At 36.7% G+C, this 16,916-nt stretch overlaps 1 protein-coding gene across 9 annotated transcripts in view; it reads right to left on the bottom strand.

Moving 5' to 3' along the window:
• The window catches only part of shi (dynamin-1 shibire), a 139,402-nt gene extending 127,626 nt beyond the window's left edge, over positions 1 to 11,776 (bottom strand). For 3 of the 9 annotated variants that reach the window (XM_081764771.1, XM_081764778.1, XM_081764780.1), the window contains exons 1-2: positions 11,500 to 11,772; positions 2,237 to 2,310 (exon numbers count right to left, since the gene is read on the bottom strand). In XM_081764771.1, the coding sequence (XP_081620897.1) occupies positions 2,237 to 2,310; positions 11,500 to 11,663 (238 nt within the window). In that variant the 5' untranslated portion in view covers positions 11,664 to 11,772. Of the gene's footprint in view, positions 1 to 2,236; positions 2,311 to 11,499 lie in introns of all 9 variants that reach the window. The other 6 variants (XM_081764773.1, XM_081764777.1, XM_081764775.1 and 3 more) reach the window with 4 other exon arrangements.
• Between the last annotated feature and the right edge of the window lie 5,140 nt (positions 11,777 to 16,916).

The raw sequence follows: 16,916 nt of genomic DNA, 5'->3' as shown, positions 1-16,916 counted from the left end.
CAACACTTTTAATTACATTCTGCGATATCGAACTATGTACTTCAGTAGTCTTTCAACAAAATATCCCTTGTACTTTTACAGCTTCTTTTCTTGTGCACTAAGCTTTCGTCGAAAACGTTCACGCTTGACCCGACATTTGGCTGTTTTCTGTTAAGTATCACTTAGTATCGTTAGTATAATACGGTTAGTATCGTATTTAACATGCATCCTATCAAATCATGTAGCAACTTCAATTATTTTTTGAATATGAGTAAAAATGTGCGCAACTTAGGCAAGAATCAAAATAGGATTTGCTACCTGTACCGGCGCGTTAATCACTAAGCTCAAGTTCTTCAAGAACCACCACCATAGTATTCACGTAAGGGTGCCTTAGACCACACTGGCTGTACAGCACTGGCACCTACTGTCTTGGACAAAGCTAGTAACTGCTTTTGAAAGTCAATGATAGTTTACCTCACCAAAATTAGGTGTGAAAACAATCCAGTGGTTATTTTCACTCATTCATATATATATATATATATATATATATATATAGCGGGTGTTCAGAAAGTAACTATGCAATGCCACGTTGTGGTGTACCAAGTGATGACTGATATGATTGTCAATTAGTAATACAACATTTTCCATCGTTAAACATATTTGAACCCTATTTGATCAGGTATTTGTATTTGTTCACAGGTCCGGCTTGACTGACTGAAGAACGTCTTGTGTGACATCATTGTGATCCAGGTCATCATGCTGACGACTGAACAAAGAGTGTTTCTTGTGGAGCATGTGTTCCAATGGTAGAAGCAATGCAGCAGTAGAAGCTGCATTTGCAGCAAAGTTCCCAGGAGTGAAGATGCCTAACTGCAATGCTGTACGGAACCTCATCACGAAGTTTCGAAAGACCGGAAGCGTTCATAATGCTCCAAAATCATGTAGGCCATCCATAGCCACTCCCGATGTTCTGCACAACGTCTTCAAGAACACGCAGAAACGTGTGCAACTGTGTCTTCAAGTGCAAGAGGCTCACTTCCAGCATCTCTTATAACTTCCATAACATTAAAGCTTAGCTTCGAGTTAATTTCAGTTGTTTCAAGTAGTTTATGGAAAATAAAATATGACAAGTTATGAACTGCATAGTTACTTTCTGAACACCGTGTGTGTATATATATAAGTGAAATCGAGATTGTCTGTTACATCATAATGGAAAGACGACTGAACCGTTAGAAATAACTTTTTGAACATAGTACTTACCATGAAATACGTATCCTAGGAAAAGAAGAGACGGTTCTAAATTGAAGTCAAAATAAGACTATCGCATAAGCTTCTCAAGTTAATCGGTATATGAATTTCTCATTAAAAATAGTCACATGCCCCAGCCTTTTCGGAAATTCAGGTTTCAAGGAGAGAAAGAGGATAATTTCTACATTTTTTCTCAATGATATATAAACATGACATCAAACTTGTCTGTCTTATCATCATGACTAAACTGCTGAACCATTTGAAATGAATTTTGGAATATGGTTGCAATTTGGCTCAGGCCAGATTTTTTATCATGTCATTTTCATTGGAATCTGGAATCCTAAGGGGGAAAGAGTTTAAAATATATGCCAAAACATCTCATGAGCTTCATCTTAGGAAGATACAACCAGATATAAAAACTGATTAAAAATAAAATGTCCACGTATGCTAGAGTTCCCGAAAATTCCATTTCTAAGGGAATAATTTCTAGAATATCTTAATTTCCTCATTTTGTCTTCATAAAATTGCCATCGATGTAACGTCCAGCATTATGAAATTATTTTTTTGAATGAAGTTAGCACTTGAGTCAACCTAGCATATCCTAATTAGGGGAGAAGGAATTTTTAATATTTTCGCACAAGATAACAGCTGCACCGTCCAAAATACAATTTTTGAAAATAGGCAGCAGTTGGGTCGAGCTTTTTTTTAATTTGAAATATGCATCGTAATAGAGGAAAGGAGGTTCAAACATATCTTTCAAGTATTTTCTATAAACCTACTCTTCCCGTGGGAAGAACGGGCATTTCAGCTAGTACTATATAAATATTGAGCTGTTAATTCATAGTCACTGGGGTCTGTCCAAGCACAACAGATATCAGTTGTGATACAGTTCAACACGTAGCGAGTGCACCGTCCCGAAAATGTGTTGTTTCTCCGGGGAAGGACTGGGTAGCGTAGCAGCAAACGATACAGATATAAAGCAGTATAAAGCAATGCTGTAACAACTTACCAACTTGGTGATTTATAAGCTGAAGAATCAAAGGCCTTCTTGTCACGATTCCTGAACCTCGAGGAAGGAAATCCCTGAAAGAAAAGAAAAATCGAGCAATTATTATTGCACTCTGCAACATTCCGATTAAATTTCGAAGACGACCATTGTCTGATTCACATGGGAAGCATCGAAACTGAAAATGATAATACTGAGCCAATTTGAAATCCATACGTAATGGATATAATTCACTACAGACAGACATGGAATGAATCTTAGTTTCTAACGAAACAATTAACGCGATCCTCTTCAGAGTTAATGCCCAGCATTCATACGTCCCTTTCAAAATACCGAATAGAGCTGACACATTTTGAAACAATACATAAAAAGCAAATATAATCCTGCTATAATTTAGTTTTTTTTCTTTTTCCATGAAACTTTTCATCACTCAGCATCAATACAAATTGAATCTTGTTGTCTATTATTACGCTACCATCTCTTGCTTTTATTATTATCATCGTTCATGTATTTGATATCATACCTCAAAATGTAATCGTATTGTTGAGTTTTCACACATTGAATTCAATGTGTAACAAAGCATCTTTTTCGTTGATAATGACTATGTTTTGTAAACTGGCAAATCCATTACCGTAATACAAGACGACACATAATTTGTGAACATACTTTTTTCTTCACTGCGTCTAATATTTAATATACTAACAGATGTATTGTTTCGATGGTACCTGTCACCTTCCTCAGAAAGTCTGGGCAACTCATAAGAAACTCCTCTTACTCATTATAATTTTATCTTCCACTATTTCGTGCGCACGATAAATAATGATGAGGTCAAAATACTTAATAATATGATACTGTGAACTCCTTGCTTGAATCCTCTTCTTTTGAAAGTTTATTACTGAAAAAAAAAGAAAAAAAAAAAAAAAAGGAAAATCTTTATACAGACTCATAAATTTATGAGTTTATAGAAATATTGGCTCACTTCTAAACGAAACTTCCGAGTAGGCTTAGGAGTTATATTTCTGGGCTTAACGTTATTCGGCACCTATGGCCTTTTAAGCCCGTCACGTACGAGGGATGATGTCCCTCGGCGATCACACTACCCGAGGAAGTAAAGAAGTGGCCTGGAATCTTCATGTTAGGACCATCCCGGCATTTACCTAGTATAAATGAGGAAAACCCAGGAAAAAATACTTCTGAATGGCTAGCCTAAAAAGACTTTTACACCTTTCAGAGTGCCACCATCGGGAATCGAACCCGAAACCGCTCGCATCTAGCCCTTTATGTATGTAGATGCTGTTATCTTAAATTTATGTTAAACGTTATTTATACGTTGAACTTCACTGATTACAAAGTGCCTTGTACGAATTATTTTACCATAAATATACAGTATAACTGTAAATAATTTTATCCCAAAGTTGAATAGACTCTTGTGAATTATGTGGTTAAACTATACTGCTTCCGGATTAAGTTTCACTTATCACACGACAGACTAATAATGAATCTAACAATCCTGAGGTCTGTTAATACAAGGCACAGCATGATGTAGTTATAAATTTTGAAATTAGTGGCGTCACCAAATCAGGATAACTATACAACTGTTTAATCTCCCTCCAAAACTATTATCTCACTACTATTGCAAGGAAGGAAGACTTGTTACAATTAATCCCATCAACCACTCTCATTTACAAAAAATTGCTAATAAATTACTTACTGTGTGTAAATTGTACTTAGAGGTACAACAGTTACTTCTCAGAATGTTATCTTTAACTTTATTGTGATCAACTGGGCACACACAAAGAATACAAGAGAACATTCTTAAGTGACAAGGGTCACCCTAAGCTATCGCTAAAGGCAACAGTGATTGCTGAAATTAATAAACTTGAGACGCAGTAATTATTGTTGATTATTTTACAAGTGTGTCAAAATACACTTTAAATCAACATTTTTATTATAATGCTAGAGCAGAAGTTCTTAACCTTGTCGAGGCTAGTACCTCCCTTGGATGAATTTGATTGTCCTAAGTGCCCCCGGTATATATATAATGAAAGAAAATTTTATTTCTATAATTTTCCTTGCATTTGCCATCTTTTTCCTTACGTTTTTCTCCTGATTATTATTATTATTGTTACTAAAACATGAGTTTGCGCGCCCCCTCACTTTCCAAAAGAAAGGGGCCAACGAGCCGTTTGTTGACTGACTTTTTTTAAAGCTATAGTAACTGAACAAAGTTTATATAAAACTCAGGATATAAATGTACCAAACATTTAGTTTGGTTTTAAGTGGCTGATCAAAAGAAATACTGAAGAAACATAATCAAGTTTCAAATTTTTGCATGTTAAGTATCTGTAATCAAAGAATATAAAATTTTGTTCTATTGTTCCTAAATAGTCTATTGTCCCTTCTTGTTCTAACGAGGACGCCTACGTAGAGAACCCTGTGCAAAGACTTTTCACATTATATGCAATATCTATAAATATCGACGCCCCTAGTATATGTTTCCTTTTATTTCAACCGTAATAATTGAAATGTCTATTTCAGCAGCCTGGCAACACTCAGAAGATAATGCCAGATTGCTGAAATAGGCATCAGAATTATTAGGCTTTAAATAAAAAGCAACGTATTCACTCTACTTTCTGTAAACAAATTTTCCTCTACCATTAGTACGGTATGCTAGTTTTGTCAAGAGGACTCAATGCCTGGCACACGTTCACTTTTGACCTGATGAAGGAATAGATACTCACTTGGAGTAATCTTGGTATACGCTTGTTATTTACTATTGGCGAAATTTTAAATGGGAATTACTATCTTTTTGAATGGTTTACACATTTTCAACAAATACATTACCCTTACATGATATCCATCTTTGTGGTACGGAAGTATCGAAACAAACAAACAAAAAAATGCTTCTAGTATTAAAATGTACAAATGCCTCGATATATATATATTACTACTGAAAGATGCAGATATAGTATACTGTTGTCTCCTTAAGCTTATACGAAGTGCTACTTCACTAAAAATTTTCGTTGAACTTCCATACAACGAAGGATGTAATGTGAAGTGATGAGATTTTGCCGTAAAAATGCTTCACAGAGGAAGATTGGAGTTTCCATGAAAAATTTACGTGAAACATACGTATACCAAAATTTGTTTAAGTGAACAGTTGTAATTATCAGTTTAGTTCCTTAAGTCGTTACTAAAGAAACATATCTGGGCTAATCCACCCCAAATCGTACAGCGAAAATGCAATTTTACACCCGACCATTTCCGATTGCAATGAAATCGGTTATACAGTATCTTTAGACAAATATAAGAACCCGTATTTTTTATTTTGCCCATATTAGCTCTGGTTTGGTTTTTACAGCCTTCGAAAGAGAACTCTGCCCGACGATTTTGTGTATGCTGCGATAAATGAACGGCACATCACTCGGAACTTCAACTGAGCACCATAAGGCCACATTTGACCCAAATGTATTCAAATTCATCAGACTAAATGGAAATTGCATGAGGATTTTACAAATCAGGTCCAAAGCGGCATAATGATATTTCCAAACCATGAAATTTAGTTTCAAAATGGCGGAATAGAATTTTTCGAAGGTACTTATTAAATTACGCATAACTTTTTTCTCTAAGCGGGGAATTCAATGAGTAAATGCCGGTTAAATGAGTGCATAATGCTCTATTAGGAGAATAAAAAATATCCGTGGGTTTTGGCTTGTAACAGCCTACAGAGCGCCAAAGTCAATTTATGACCTTAGATTTGAGAGTACGGGCAATACACCATAGATGTTACAAAATATTGCATTTCGTAAAAGAATCACGGCACTTGGTAACTGGGATAGTAGTTTCCAAAAGAAACTATTTTACTACGAGGCCCCATGAAAATATACCTTAAAAACCAAGATGGCGGCATTGCAAAATGGCGGCACATGGTAGCTAGTTTTGTGTCACACAAACACAAATCGACGTAAGATCATGTAACAATATAGGCAACGTAAATATTCATACGAACGCCATGAATACAAAATCACAATACCACAAAGACATTGAAAATTCAAGATGGCGACCTTTCCTAAATTATTGTTTCGGGATTTATGTGGTGCAAGTTCCAAAAGAAATGTTCACTGTATTTAGCAAAAAAGCATACCGGTTGAGAAAGCATACTTACCTAAGTTATTTTAGAACGAAATCCGACAAGAAAACTCCCGGAGGATCCAAGATGGCGGCTTCTGCAAATGTCAGCATGTAAGTATTTGGAATTTACGGGATTTATGTGCTGCAAATTCCAAAAGAAATGTTCACTGTATTTAGCAAAAAAGCATACCGCTTGAGAAAGCATATTCACCTAAGTTATTTTAGAACGAAATCCGACAAGAAAACTCCCGTAGGATCCAAGATGGCGGCCTCTGCAAATGTCAGCATGTAAGTAATGGTTTCCTTATATCTACACTACAAATCCAAGAAGAGGCATACAGCTTCTGCAGAGAAAAATATGTATTCACATTAATATTTAAATGTAACACCTTCAGACGATACACTTTAGGTTTCAAGATGGCGGCTGTTTCGAAACTGTATGTTTAGTAATTTGTCACAATATCCTATGTGTACGTAAGTTGAAGTGAATAGAACGTCAAACAATCATACATGAAGTACCTAACTTGAAATACTTATCAAGAAACAGGATGTTACTGCCGTGGCAGCTAATCTAAACTTGCGTTTTTCGAAACATAAAACTACCAGGAACCCGTTCCTACCATTATTTCAAGCCAGTCTCCAAAACGGAAATTGCTGTAAAGAGGATGAGCAACGATGAAAGTTTTTCTCTGAGGTACAGCTTTTCACAGGTAACCAGATTCAGAGAACTTCAACTTAGTTCCTACGTTAGTTGTGTATACGAAGAACAGTGTTATATTGGGATGATATTAGAACTTGACGACGACAGCAACGATGTATGGATCAAATTTATGCATCCACATTGGCCTTCAAGGAGGTTGTACTGGCCAGAGGATAAAAACCGCGGCAGAGAAGACAAGTGCTGGGTTCCACTTGCGAATATTCTATGTGCGATGGAACTTCCTGACGTTACCACGCAGTTCGGAAGGCTGCAATACAAACTCACTGCAAAGAGTGTTAAGGACATTCAGGCAATATGGACTAAACGAAATTAAATGTACTCTCAGCATAACTCAAAGTTAAGTATTTCAAGTTAGGTACTTCATGTATGATTGTTTGACGTTCTATTCACTTCAACTTACGTACACATAGGATATTGTGACAAATTACTAAACATACAGTTTCGAAACAGCCGCCATCTTGAAACCTAAAGTGTATCGTCTGAAGGTGTTACATTTAAATATTAATGTGAATACATATTTTCCTCTGCAGAAGCTGTATTCCTCTTCTTGGATTTGTAGTGTAGATATAAGGAAACCATTACTTACATGCTGACATTTGCAGAGGCCGCCATCTTGGATCCTACGGGAGTTTTCTTGTCGGATTTCGTTCTAAAATAACTTAGGTAAGTATGCTTTCTCAAGCGGTATGCTTTTTTGCTAAATACAGTGAACATTTCTTTTGAAACTTGCACCACATAAATCCCGAAACAATAATTTAGGAAAGGTCGCCATCTTGAATTTTCAATGTCTTTGTGGTATTGTGATTTTGTTTTCATAGCGTTCGTATGAACATTTACTTTGCCTATATTGTTAGATGGCCCTACGTCAATTTGTATTTGTCTGACGCAAAACTAGCTACCATGTGCCGCCATTTTGCAATGCCGCCATCTTGGATTTTAAGGTATATTTTCATAGGGCCTTGTAGTAAAATAGTTTCTTTTGGAAACTACTATCCCAGTTACCAAGTGCCGTGATTCTTTTACGAAATGCAATATTTTGTAACATCTATGGTGTATTGCCCGTACTCTCAAATCTAAGGTCATAAATTGACTTTGGCGCTCTGTAGGCTGTTACAAGACAAAACCCACGGATATTTTTTATTCTCCTAATAGAGCATTATGTACTCATTTAACCGGCATTTACTCATTGAATTCCCCGCTTAGAGAAAAAAGTTATGCGTAATTTAATAAGTACCTTCGAAAAATTCTATTCCGCCATTTTGAAACTAAATTTCATGGTTTGGAAATATCATTATGCCGCTTTGGACCTGATTTGTAAAATCCTCATGCAATTTCCATTTAGTCTGATGAATTTGAATACATTTGGGTCAAATGTGGCCTTATGGTGCTCAGTTGAAGTTTCGAGTGACGTGCCGTTCATTTATCGCAGCATACACAAAATCGTCGGGCAGAGTTCTCTTTCGAAGGCTGTAAAAACCAAACCAGAGCTAATATGGGCAAAATAAAAAATACGGGTTCTTATATTTGTCTAAAGATACTGTATACCAAATTTCATTGCAATCGGAGATGGTCGGGTGACACCCCTGTACGATTCGGCGTGGAATGACCCATCTTTTAGTTTGATAGATGGATTAATACGTACTCGTGTTGCAGACAACACAGTTTAATGAACGATGTGCTCTTCATATATGTTCACGAACTTTCACATTGTACTTTTCTAGTGTTTAGAAATCAATTCGTCAATTAAGAGCGCATATTACTACCCGAGCAGAAATACGAAAATTCTACGGTAAAAAAATACCCGATTATGGAACTAATTTATGCAAATCTACTATAATATAATAGAAATAATAAATATTGTAAGCAGGATTGCCAATGTAAGTCTTTTAAGAGACATACTACGTATATATAATCCAATACCTTATAAACACTTGTCTATGATATTTAAAGTTAGGGGCTTCAACTAGCGCCCACACCTGTGCCTTCGGCACTATAGCCCTCTGAGCTGCTCGCCTAGCTGGCTGACACTCTCTAACCCTTTCCCCATCCCACCGTTGGTTACGAAACAAAGCTCATACAGCACACCTAGCAAAATGGAAATCCGCTGAAAGGAAAAAGTCCTTTCAAGACACTAAGAGATTGCCACAAATAACAATATTTGTAGCTACACGTTTGCTGGGTTATTTTCAGTCTGCAAGCATTTGATAAAAATTTGATCCTTGATAACATTACTAAATTTCTATTAAATTAAATTAATATTATCCACCAGATGAATAACTGGTACAGATATTCGGCTATATGCAGACAAGGTTCTAGATTGCAGTCCCCTTCCAGGTCCACCACCCAGAGGCCAAGTGAATTACGACAAAATAAACTATTTCAAACTGTTACCTAACCAAAATATCACTCGCATAAAAGGCTTTCTTCCAATACTCTACATTATAAAATAACTGCAGTAGGAGGCAGGGATCTCCCACACCCCTTAAACGTACATTATTTTACAATATATCTTATTAGAAGAAATCCTTCAATGTAAGTGGAATTTTGGTTTAATTAATACTTTCAAATAATTTATTGGTTGCACTCGAACAGACGGTTCTATCCTATAGGTAAAATACGATGTGAAACTATTTTCGTGAAGGAATGAGAGTGTGAATATAAGTAACTGCTATCAGTGCACAGCATATTGAAATGAATTTTGAGTGATAGTGAAAGTATTGTATGTTTACTCTTCCACTATTTTCGTTTATGCGTATACCCCCGTCGCTGACGCGCATGTCCCCTACGAACGCATCCTCTCGCAACTGCTCGGCCTCCCCTGATATGCTCCTGCCCTGACTCGGTAAGATAGCATTCATGTTTTTTAGTTGCCACCTAGCACAAATCGGTTCGTGTTTTATGCATTGTAGTTTTCAAGCCATACGTCCACACTGTCTTTATAATAAGCCCTCCTAAAGTCAATCTGTAAGTAGCAATGGAGCACCTCATTTAGTGCATGCCCTACTAAAAGAAATACAAAGCTCTAATCTAACTTGAAAATGTAAGAAATGTGTCAAAATTTGGTAGAACCGTCTGCTCGAGTGATGCCAATTTATTTTGTCGTGATTCACCCAATTTGCCATACAAAACAGAACTAACCAGGAACATCAATAACATCAGACAATTCAAAACAATATACCCACTGCGAACAAATGAATTTTAAAGAATATTACACTGTATGCCACAAAAACCATTTTGTAAATCCACAAAATCCAAGCATATATACAAACACAACAGAATCAAGAAACAGAACACTAAAAGAAATTAGGTGACTATGTAAACAAACACAAATTGGTGGACTGTACAAATTTTGAAGTGGTTTTCTTAGTTTCGGTAATAATATATTTCAACGATAAAAATGTCCAAAAACTAGAAGAAAAGAAGACAGAAAACAAAAGGAACGAAAAGAAACCAAAACAAGGTAGGGTTACGTAAAATACATTTCATTAGTTCTACAAAGAGGGACCTGTGTTCTAGAACTTTCCCCTATACGCATATCGAATTTAATCGATCACTGTATTACCATCATTTTCCAGCGAAGTTTACATTGTTTTACGCCCAAAGTTAGCGTACCGTATTAAATTGTTTATATTTTGCACAACGTCTTACATTAATGTTACGAACCTCGATTAACTAAATAAAAACTATTAAAATATTTTTCAGCATAATCAAAATTCCTACATTTGATGCGAAGTAGAGAACTTCGATTAAATAGGAACTTACTACTAATAATCTGAAGTTACATGGAAGCGTAATTTTAATCATTTAGCTGTTTGTGAAAATGAAAACGCAAATCACTTTTTAAAATATTGCCCTTGTACATAACTTGACCAGACCACAGTAGTCCAAAACGACAAAAATTAGTGCTAGGCAAAACTAATAATCTGCTATTTTTTCCTTTCACATATAGATATGAAAACTCAGAAGTCTAATTCTTAAATTAAATGTAGGGTTAATTCATCTTTGTATAATTATTCATTGAACGAGTCCAAGTGCGAGGGCGGTAAAGGTGCATATGAGGTCGAGGAACAAATTTGAATCTTTTTCTGGATTTCTTTAGTACTGTAGCCTACTAGATATGACAAGGTATTTCTTCGTTTCTCTCTATACTGCAAGTAAGGTATGACATTATATATTTTATTCTGTTAGGTATCATGTGTATACGCGAATTTGTTTTATAAGCAAAAACGTCAATCTACACATCAACAATGGCTCGTCTTGAATATAGCGATTCAACATATTGATCGGTTCACCTACCTACGTACTGTCATCAACTTTCACATGGTAAAATACATTATTTCTGTGGATTCTATGTACCTAAGTGTGCAGAAACATGTAATTATGTACGGTTCAGTCAAAAAAATATCGAACTTACCTGCCGACAAAATTTTCCAACACGGAGCTTTTCCCAGCGCTCTGACCTCCCACAACGGCAATTTGTGGCAGATCAAGCTGCATATGAACACCAAGCTGAGTGAAGGCATCTTGCAATTTATTTACAATTGGAATAAGCTGTTCTAATCCCGGATTACCCGCCATTTTATCCTAAAACCACACGTTCTCTTCCCCCGCAAACCGTGATTTCAGTTGCTCCTGCGGGGAGGAAATGCAATATGGCGCTATTCCCACAATTCTCTTCTTTCAAAGTGGTCTAAACACGTTCGACTCAGCTGAACGAAATACTTCTTGTTAGACAAAGAAAATACAGAATTTGTTTTTAAACTCCAGTATAATCACAGTCTTGATTTAAAATTTTAAAATTTCTTTTCCTAAAATATTTCTAGGCGCAACTGTGTAATAGTATTCTATTTAGTGCAAAGTGTTAGCGAAGGGAGGGAGGGACACAAATCAATGATTGAGAATGAATGAATGGAGATAAAAATTGATTTTGTTACGATCATCAAATTATCTTCGTAGTCATTTATAAGATCAATAAATTAAAAGCACTAAGCAAGAGAAACGAGCAAAATTTAGTACTATTCAAAGTTAATAGGATAGATTCGGTAATCTATGTAGAGGAATCGAACCAAAGTCTTCTTACATTTCATTACTTTTTTAAAAAATACATATATAGGCCTTATATATATATTCCGTGATTTACTAAATCAACAAAAATGCATATTATAGGCTTATGTATTTAGTTTACATAAGGTAACTTCTTATTTTACATTTCATGTGTAATGTACTTTATGAAATAAGAAAATCCAAATAACGTATTATAAAGTAAAGAGCATACAATTATATTGTACTCTAATTATATATATTTAGTTTTTAAAATATAATTCAGATGAAAGAACCAATGTTTTAATTTATCATCCTTCGTATCTTAGGAAGAAAATCAATAAATAGGTCAAATATCGCTTGACCTTCACTAACGTGTTTTTATCGATTTTTGGGGGGAAAACAAAAAGACATAAGGGGACATTATAGTTAAGAAAAATGGTACAAGGAAGGAAATGTCTTACAGAAAATGCACATATTTAGCAAATAAGAGCATCAGCTATTCTATTTTCCCGGAAGAATTACGCGTAAACGCGTGAACGAAGCTTGTATTGAACACAAGGCTTACAGCTGACGAAATTAGGTCAGCGGTCTCCCTCGCGTATTTTCGTTATTTCTCACCCTCTGAAGGTTAGCTCAAGAATGAGATAGAATTGTATATTCTCCCAAATTTTATTTTAGTACACTATTCTCTGTTTATATTATTTTATAATTTTTAAGTGTTTACAAACAGGAAGTGAAACAGTACGCACATCAGAAATTATCACGTAGGTTTTTGGTAATACCGATAAATTACATGTCCGAGGCACAATCCCGGAAGAGGCATTGAAAGACAGAAAACCTCTCTCAAAATTCACTATTTCATAGGTTCAAAAGGCATTTGAATATGTCTTTTTAAGCAGCCTCCCCACCTTTTAGAATTACACCAAAATAGTCTCAAACGTTTGTGCGCGTACGAAACTAGTGTTTGCTCACAAATCAATTTTAAGATAGGCCTATTCAAAAATTAATTTGGGGATGTCTAAACGGCAGCCCTACTACCACCACCGTTGATTGGTGCCAAAATGAACTCAAATCGTTTGTGCACTAAAGGAATTGGCTTATCTAGTGTGGAATATTGGCATATAAGCCTACTGTATTGGCCTAAGCCGCCAATTGACGTCAAAAGGATCTACGCAAAATTTTTGTTTGTGTACAAAAGGAAATGTAAAATTTTGGTATATCTTATTTCGGCCACCTCCACCAATTAACGTCAAAATGGATTCGATTAGGTTTCGCGGTGGGGGTGGGGTACTGTGGCACAGTGGTAGAGTGTTTACCTCTGTTACATGGGGTCCCTGATTCGATCCCCGGCCAAGTAATTTTGTGATGGACAGCATCGTGTCCGTGGGTTTTCTCGGAGAGTACTCTCGTTTCATTGAGTTGATTTTGAGTTTAACGTCCCGTTCAACAGCTAGGCTATATGAGACGCGGACTTACAGCATAACGAACTACATGAGTTCTTGCCGGGAATTGAACCCAAGTCTCCCACACCAAAGGCGCGTACGCTAAACGCTTAGCCGCGATGGAGCTCTATTACTCCAATTTCCTCGCGATGAAGCCCTTTCTCATTCCATCAATTTTCCAATAACCATTTAATTCATCGTCTCCCTTAGTCTTGAGAATAATCATGGGAAGTTAAAACTGAACTATTTCATTTCATTTCATTTCGATTAGGTTTCGACTTTTTGGCCATAGCCTTGAAGGACTGGGAAGACCGGAACCAAGTTTGCAGAACTCTTCGGCCTAGAATTAAGTATCCAAAAAATGAAAACTTACCTATTTACATATTTAAAGACAGACAAGAAAGAATATATATATATATATATATATATATATATATATATATATATATATATATATATATATATATATATATATATATATATATATTCTTTCTTGTCTGTCTTTAAATATGTAAATAGGTAAGTTTTCATTTTTTGGATACTTAATTCTAGGATATAAATTTCTGTTTTCCTATTTGGCAAGAGCAGAGAGGGTATATACTACCATGTAATGTCATAGTTCAGCTCTTGGTTCTAGCATAGAAGGACTGTGGTGATTTGAATCAAACTTAGGATCCATAACTCTTCGACTACAACAACATACAATTGGAGCCATGGCGTATATTTACGATTTAGTTTCGGGGGGCTTTGCTAACTTTATTCCTGAAAATGTGAAAATTCTGCAAGATATTTCAATTACTTTAAATTAGTAAATAAAGTTTCGGAAGGGAGCTTAAGCCCTTTAAATATGCCACTGAATTGGAGTCAAGGTTTGTCTAAACGGAGCAAAATCTGCAAAATTTGCTCTCCATGACGCTCTGAATAAGGATGGGCACGAGTCGAGCTAAAACTCGACTCGACTCGAAACTCGAAGCGAATTCGAGTCGATTCAAAGGTAATTTTCTCGAGTCGAGTTCCGAGCCGAGTCACTCTTTTGAGGTCGAGTTTCGAGTCGAGTCGAGTCGAGTTTGAAAATGGCTCGCTCGTTTAGCTCGTTTTAACTCGTTTTGAAATCATTGCCTAATTAGACTGAAAAGCGAAAGCTATGAGAAATGTAAACAGTAATGTGGAATATTTTAGCGTTGCTCACGAGGTGAGACATTGTTCGCATCTCGCTCGATTAACAAGACGACAATGGATTTTTATAACGAGACAGCCTAGTCGTGAGCAGTAACATAAGTAAGGTAGTTCTCGCCACCAAGACTAAGACCTGCACGGTGAAAGTTTTGTAACCGGCTTAGCTCGCTTCAATTGAGCGAGCAGCTCGAGCCGGCTTGGTTGAGATGAGGCACCGACTCGGCTCAGGTGAGCCATCGTCTCGAGCTGGCTCGGTTGGGGTGAGCCATCAGCTCGGTTTGTTTCGGCTTGTGTCGGTTTGGGTGGGTGAGCTGTTGACTCGGCTCGATAGGGAATAAGCTGTCAGCCGAGCCGCTCGAGTCATTGAAAACCCTAAACCCGAATCAAACAGTTTTGAACATGTGTGGCCGGCTTCCTCTAACTTTTAACGATTTTTGGTTCGAGCCCGGATACTTGCTTCTCCGGAACTCAAACTCAGAACCTCGTGAATGATGTCCTTGCCTCCTAGACTTCATGACTACCGAGGTCAGCAGTCAACTTGTTTTTTAGTATTCAGATAGAAAACCAACTATCTTTCATGTTTATACACGGTGTTGTTATAATAATAATAATAATAATAATAATAATAATAATAATAATAATAATAATAATAATAATAATAATAATAATAATAATAATAATAATAATATAGTAGTAGTAGTAGTAGTAGTAGTAGTAGTAGTAGTAGTAGTAGTATCATTGATAATAATTATATTGTCCGTGTAGGATACTTGAAGAAAGTACTTGAAACTACACACAGCATTTGGCTCGATTTGGCTCGACTCGACTCGAAACTCGAGCCAAATTCGAGTCAAGTTTCGAGTCGAGTTGCAGAAAATTTTTCGAGTCGAGTTCTCGAGTAGAGCTCAAAGATGTCTGTTTCGAGTCGAGTCGAGTTTCAATGAAAACTCGCTTGAACTCGCTCGTGGCCATCCCTAGCTCTGAAAAATAAAATAATTTTTAAATTATTCTCTCCCCATTTGGTGGGAGCAGAAGGAGCATATTTCCTCATGTGATGCCAGGATTATTCCATTTCAATGAATATTATGGATTATGCGTCCACTTTCCCTTATATATGTAAACAGCTAAGTTTTATTATTATTTATTTATTTTAATTGTAGGCCGAACAGTAATAAGTCTTGTAAGATTTATCTCAATCATGTCCATCATTCTATGCTAGCTAAACTCAAAAGTCGACCCATAGCATTACATGGGGCATGACCCCTCTTCTCCCACCAAATAGGAAAAGATTTTTTAAAAATTATTTCTCTTTTCAGAGCGACATGGGAGTGAATTCTGTAAGTTTTGTTACATTCCTACAATTTTTTAGGAGTATGACCCATGTCCCTTTATATACGTATGTCTAGGCCGAAGAGTTCTGAAGTTTAGTCCTAGTCATCCCAATCCATAATCCATCTAGGCGAGTTCCACGAGCCAAATTCTAACCAAAACCATTTTGGCGCTAATCAGTGAGGGTGAGTGCTTGGCATTTAAAAAGAGATACACCAAAAGAGGCCAGTATCCAGGGGGGGATCTAGGGGGCCGGGCACCCCTAAGTTATTGCCGGCCCCCTAAAATTTTCACGGTAGGCTTGCGAATAAACTATAATATGGTGACAAACTATATGGCTGGATTGGGCCCCCTAATTTCTACCAGCCCCCCCCTACATTTTTGGGCTGGCTACCGGCCTGCACTAAAATCTCACACTTCCTTCATACACAAGCGAGAATTTTGTTTGCACAAACGTGCACAAGCGAACCAGTATTAATGGAGACCATTTTAGCGTCAATCGTTGGCTTGGGTGGAAGAATGGCGCCTAAACTAGATACACCAATTATCTCAGACTTCCTGTTCGTGCACAAACGAGAATTTTGCAAGCAGAAACGATACACTTAACGATTAAGACAATTTTGGGGCAAGTCGGTGGGGTTGGGCAACCCGAAAGTTAATTTTTGAATACCGTAAAATTGTTTTGTGCACGGGGCCGCGGTGGCTCAGTGGTAGAGCGTTCACCTCTGGTGCTTGGGGTCCCGGGTTCGATCCCTGCCCCCGCCAAGTGAACCTTGTGGTGGACAAACACCGTGTGCGTGTGTTTCCTCGGGGTTCTCCCATTTCCTCCCACTTTCTTCAT

Source organism: Thermobia domestica, chromosome 7 (genome assembly GCF_964235325.1).
Source record: "Thermobia domestica chromosome 7, izTheDome1.hap1.1, whole genome shotgun sequence".
NCBI lineage: Eukaryota > Metazoa > Arthropoda > Insecta > Zygentoma > Lepismatidae > Thermobia > Thermobia domestica.
Note: the sequence above shows the minus strand (reverse complement) of the source record. Positions and strands in the feature narration are given on the sequence as shown.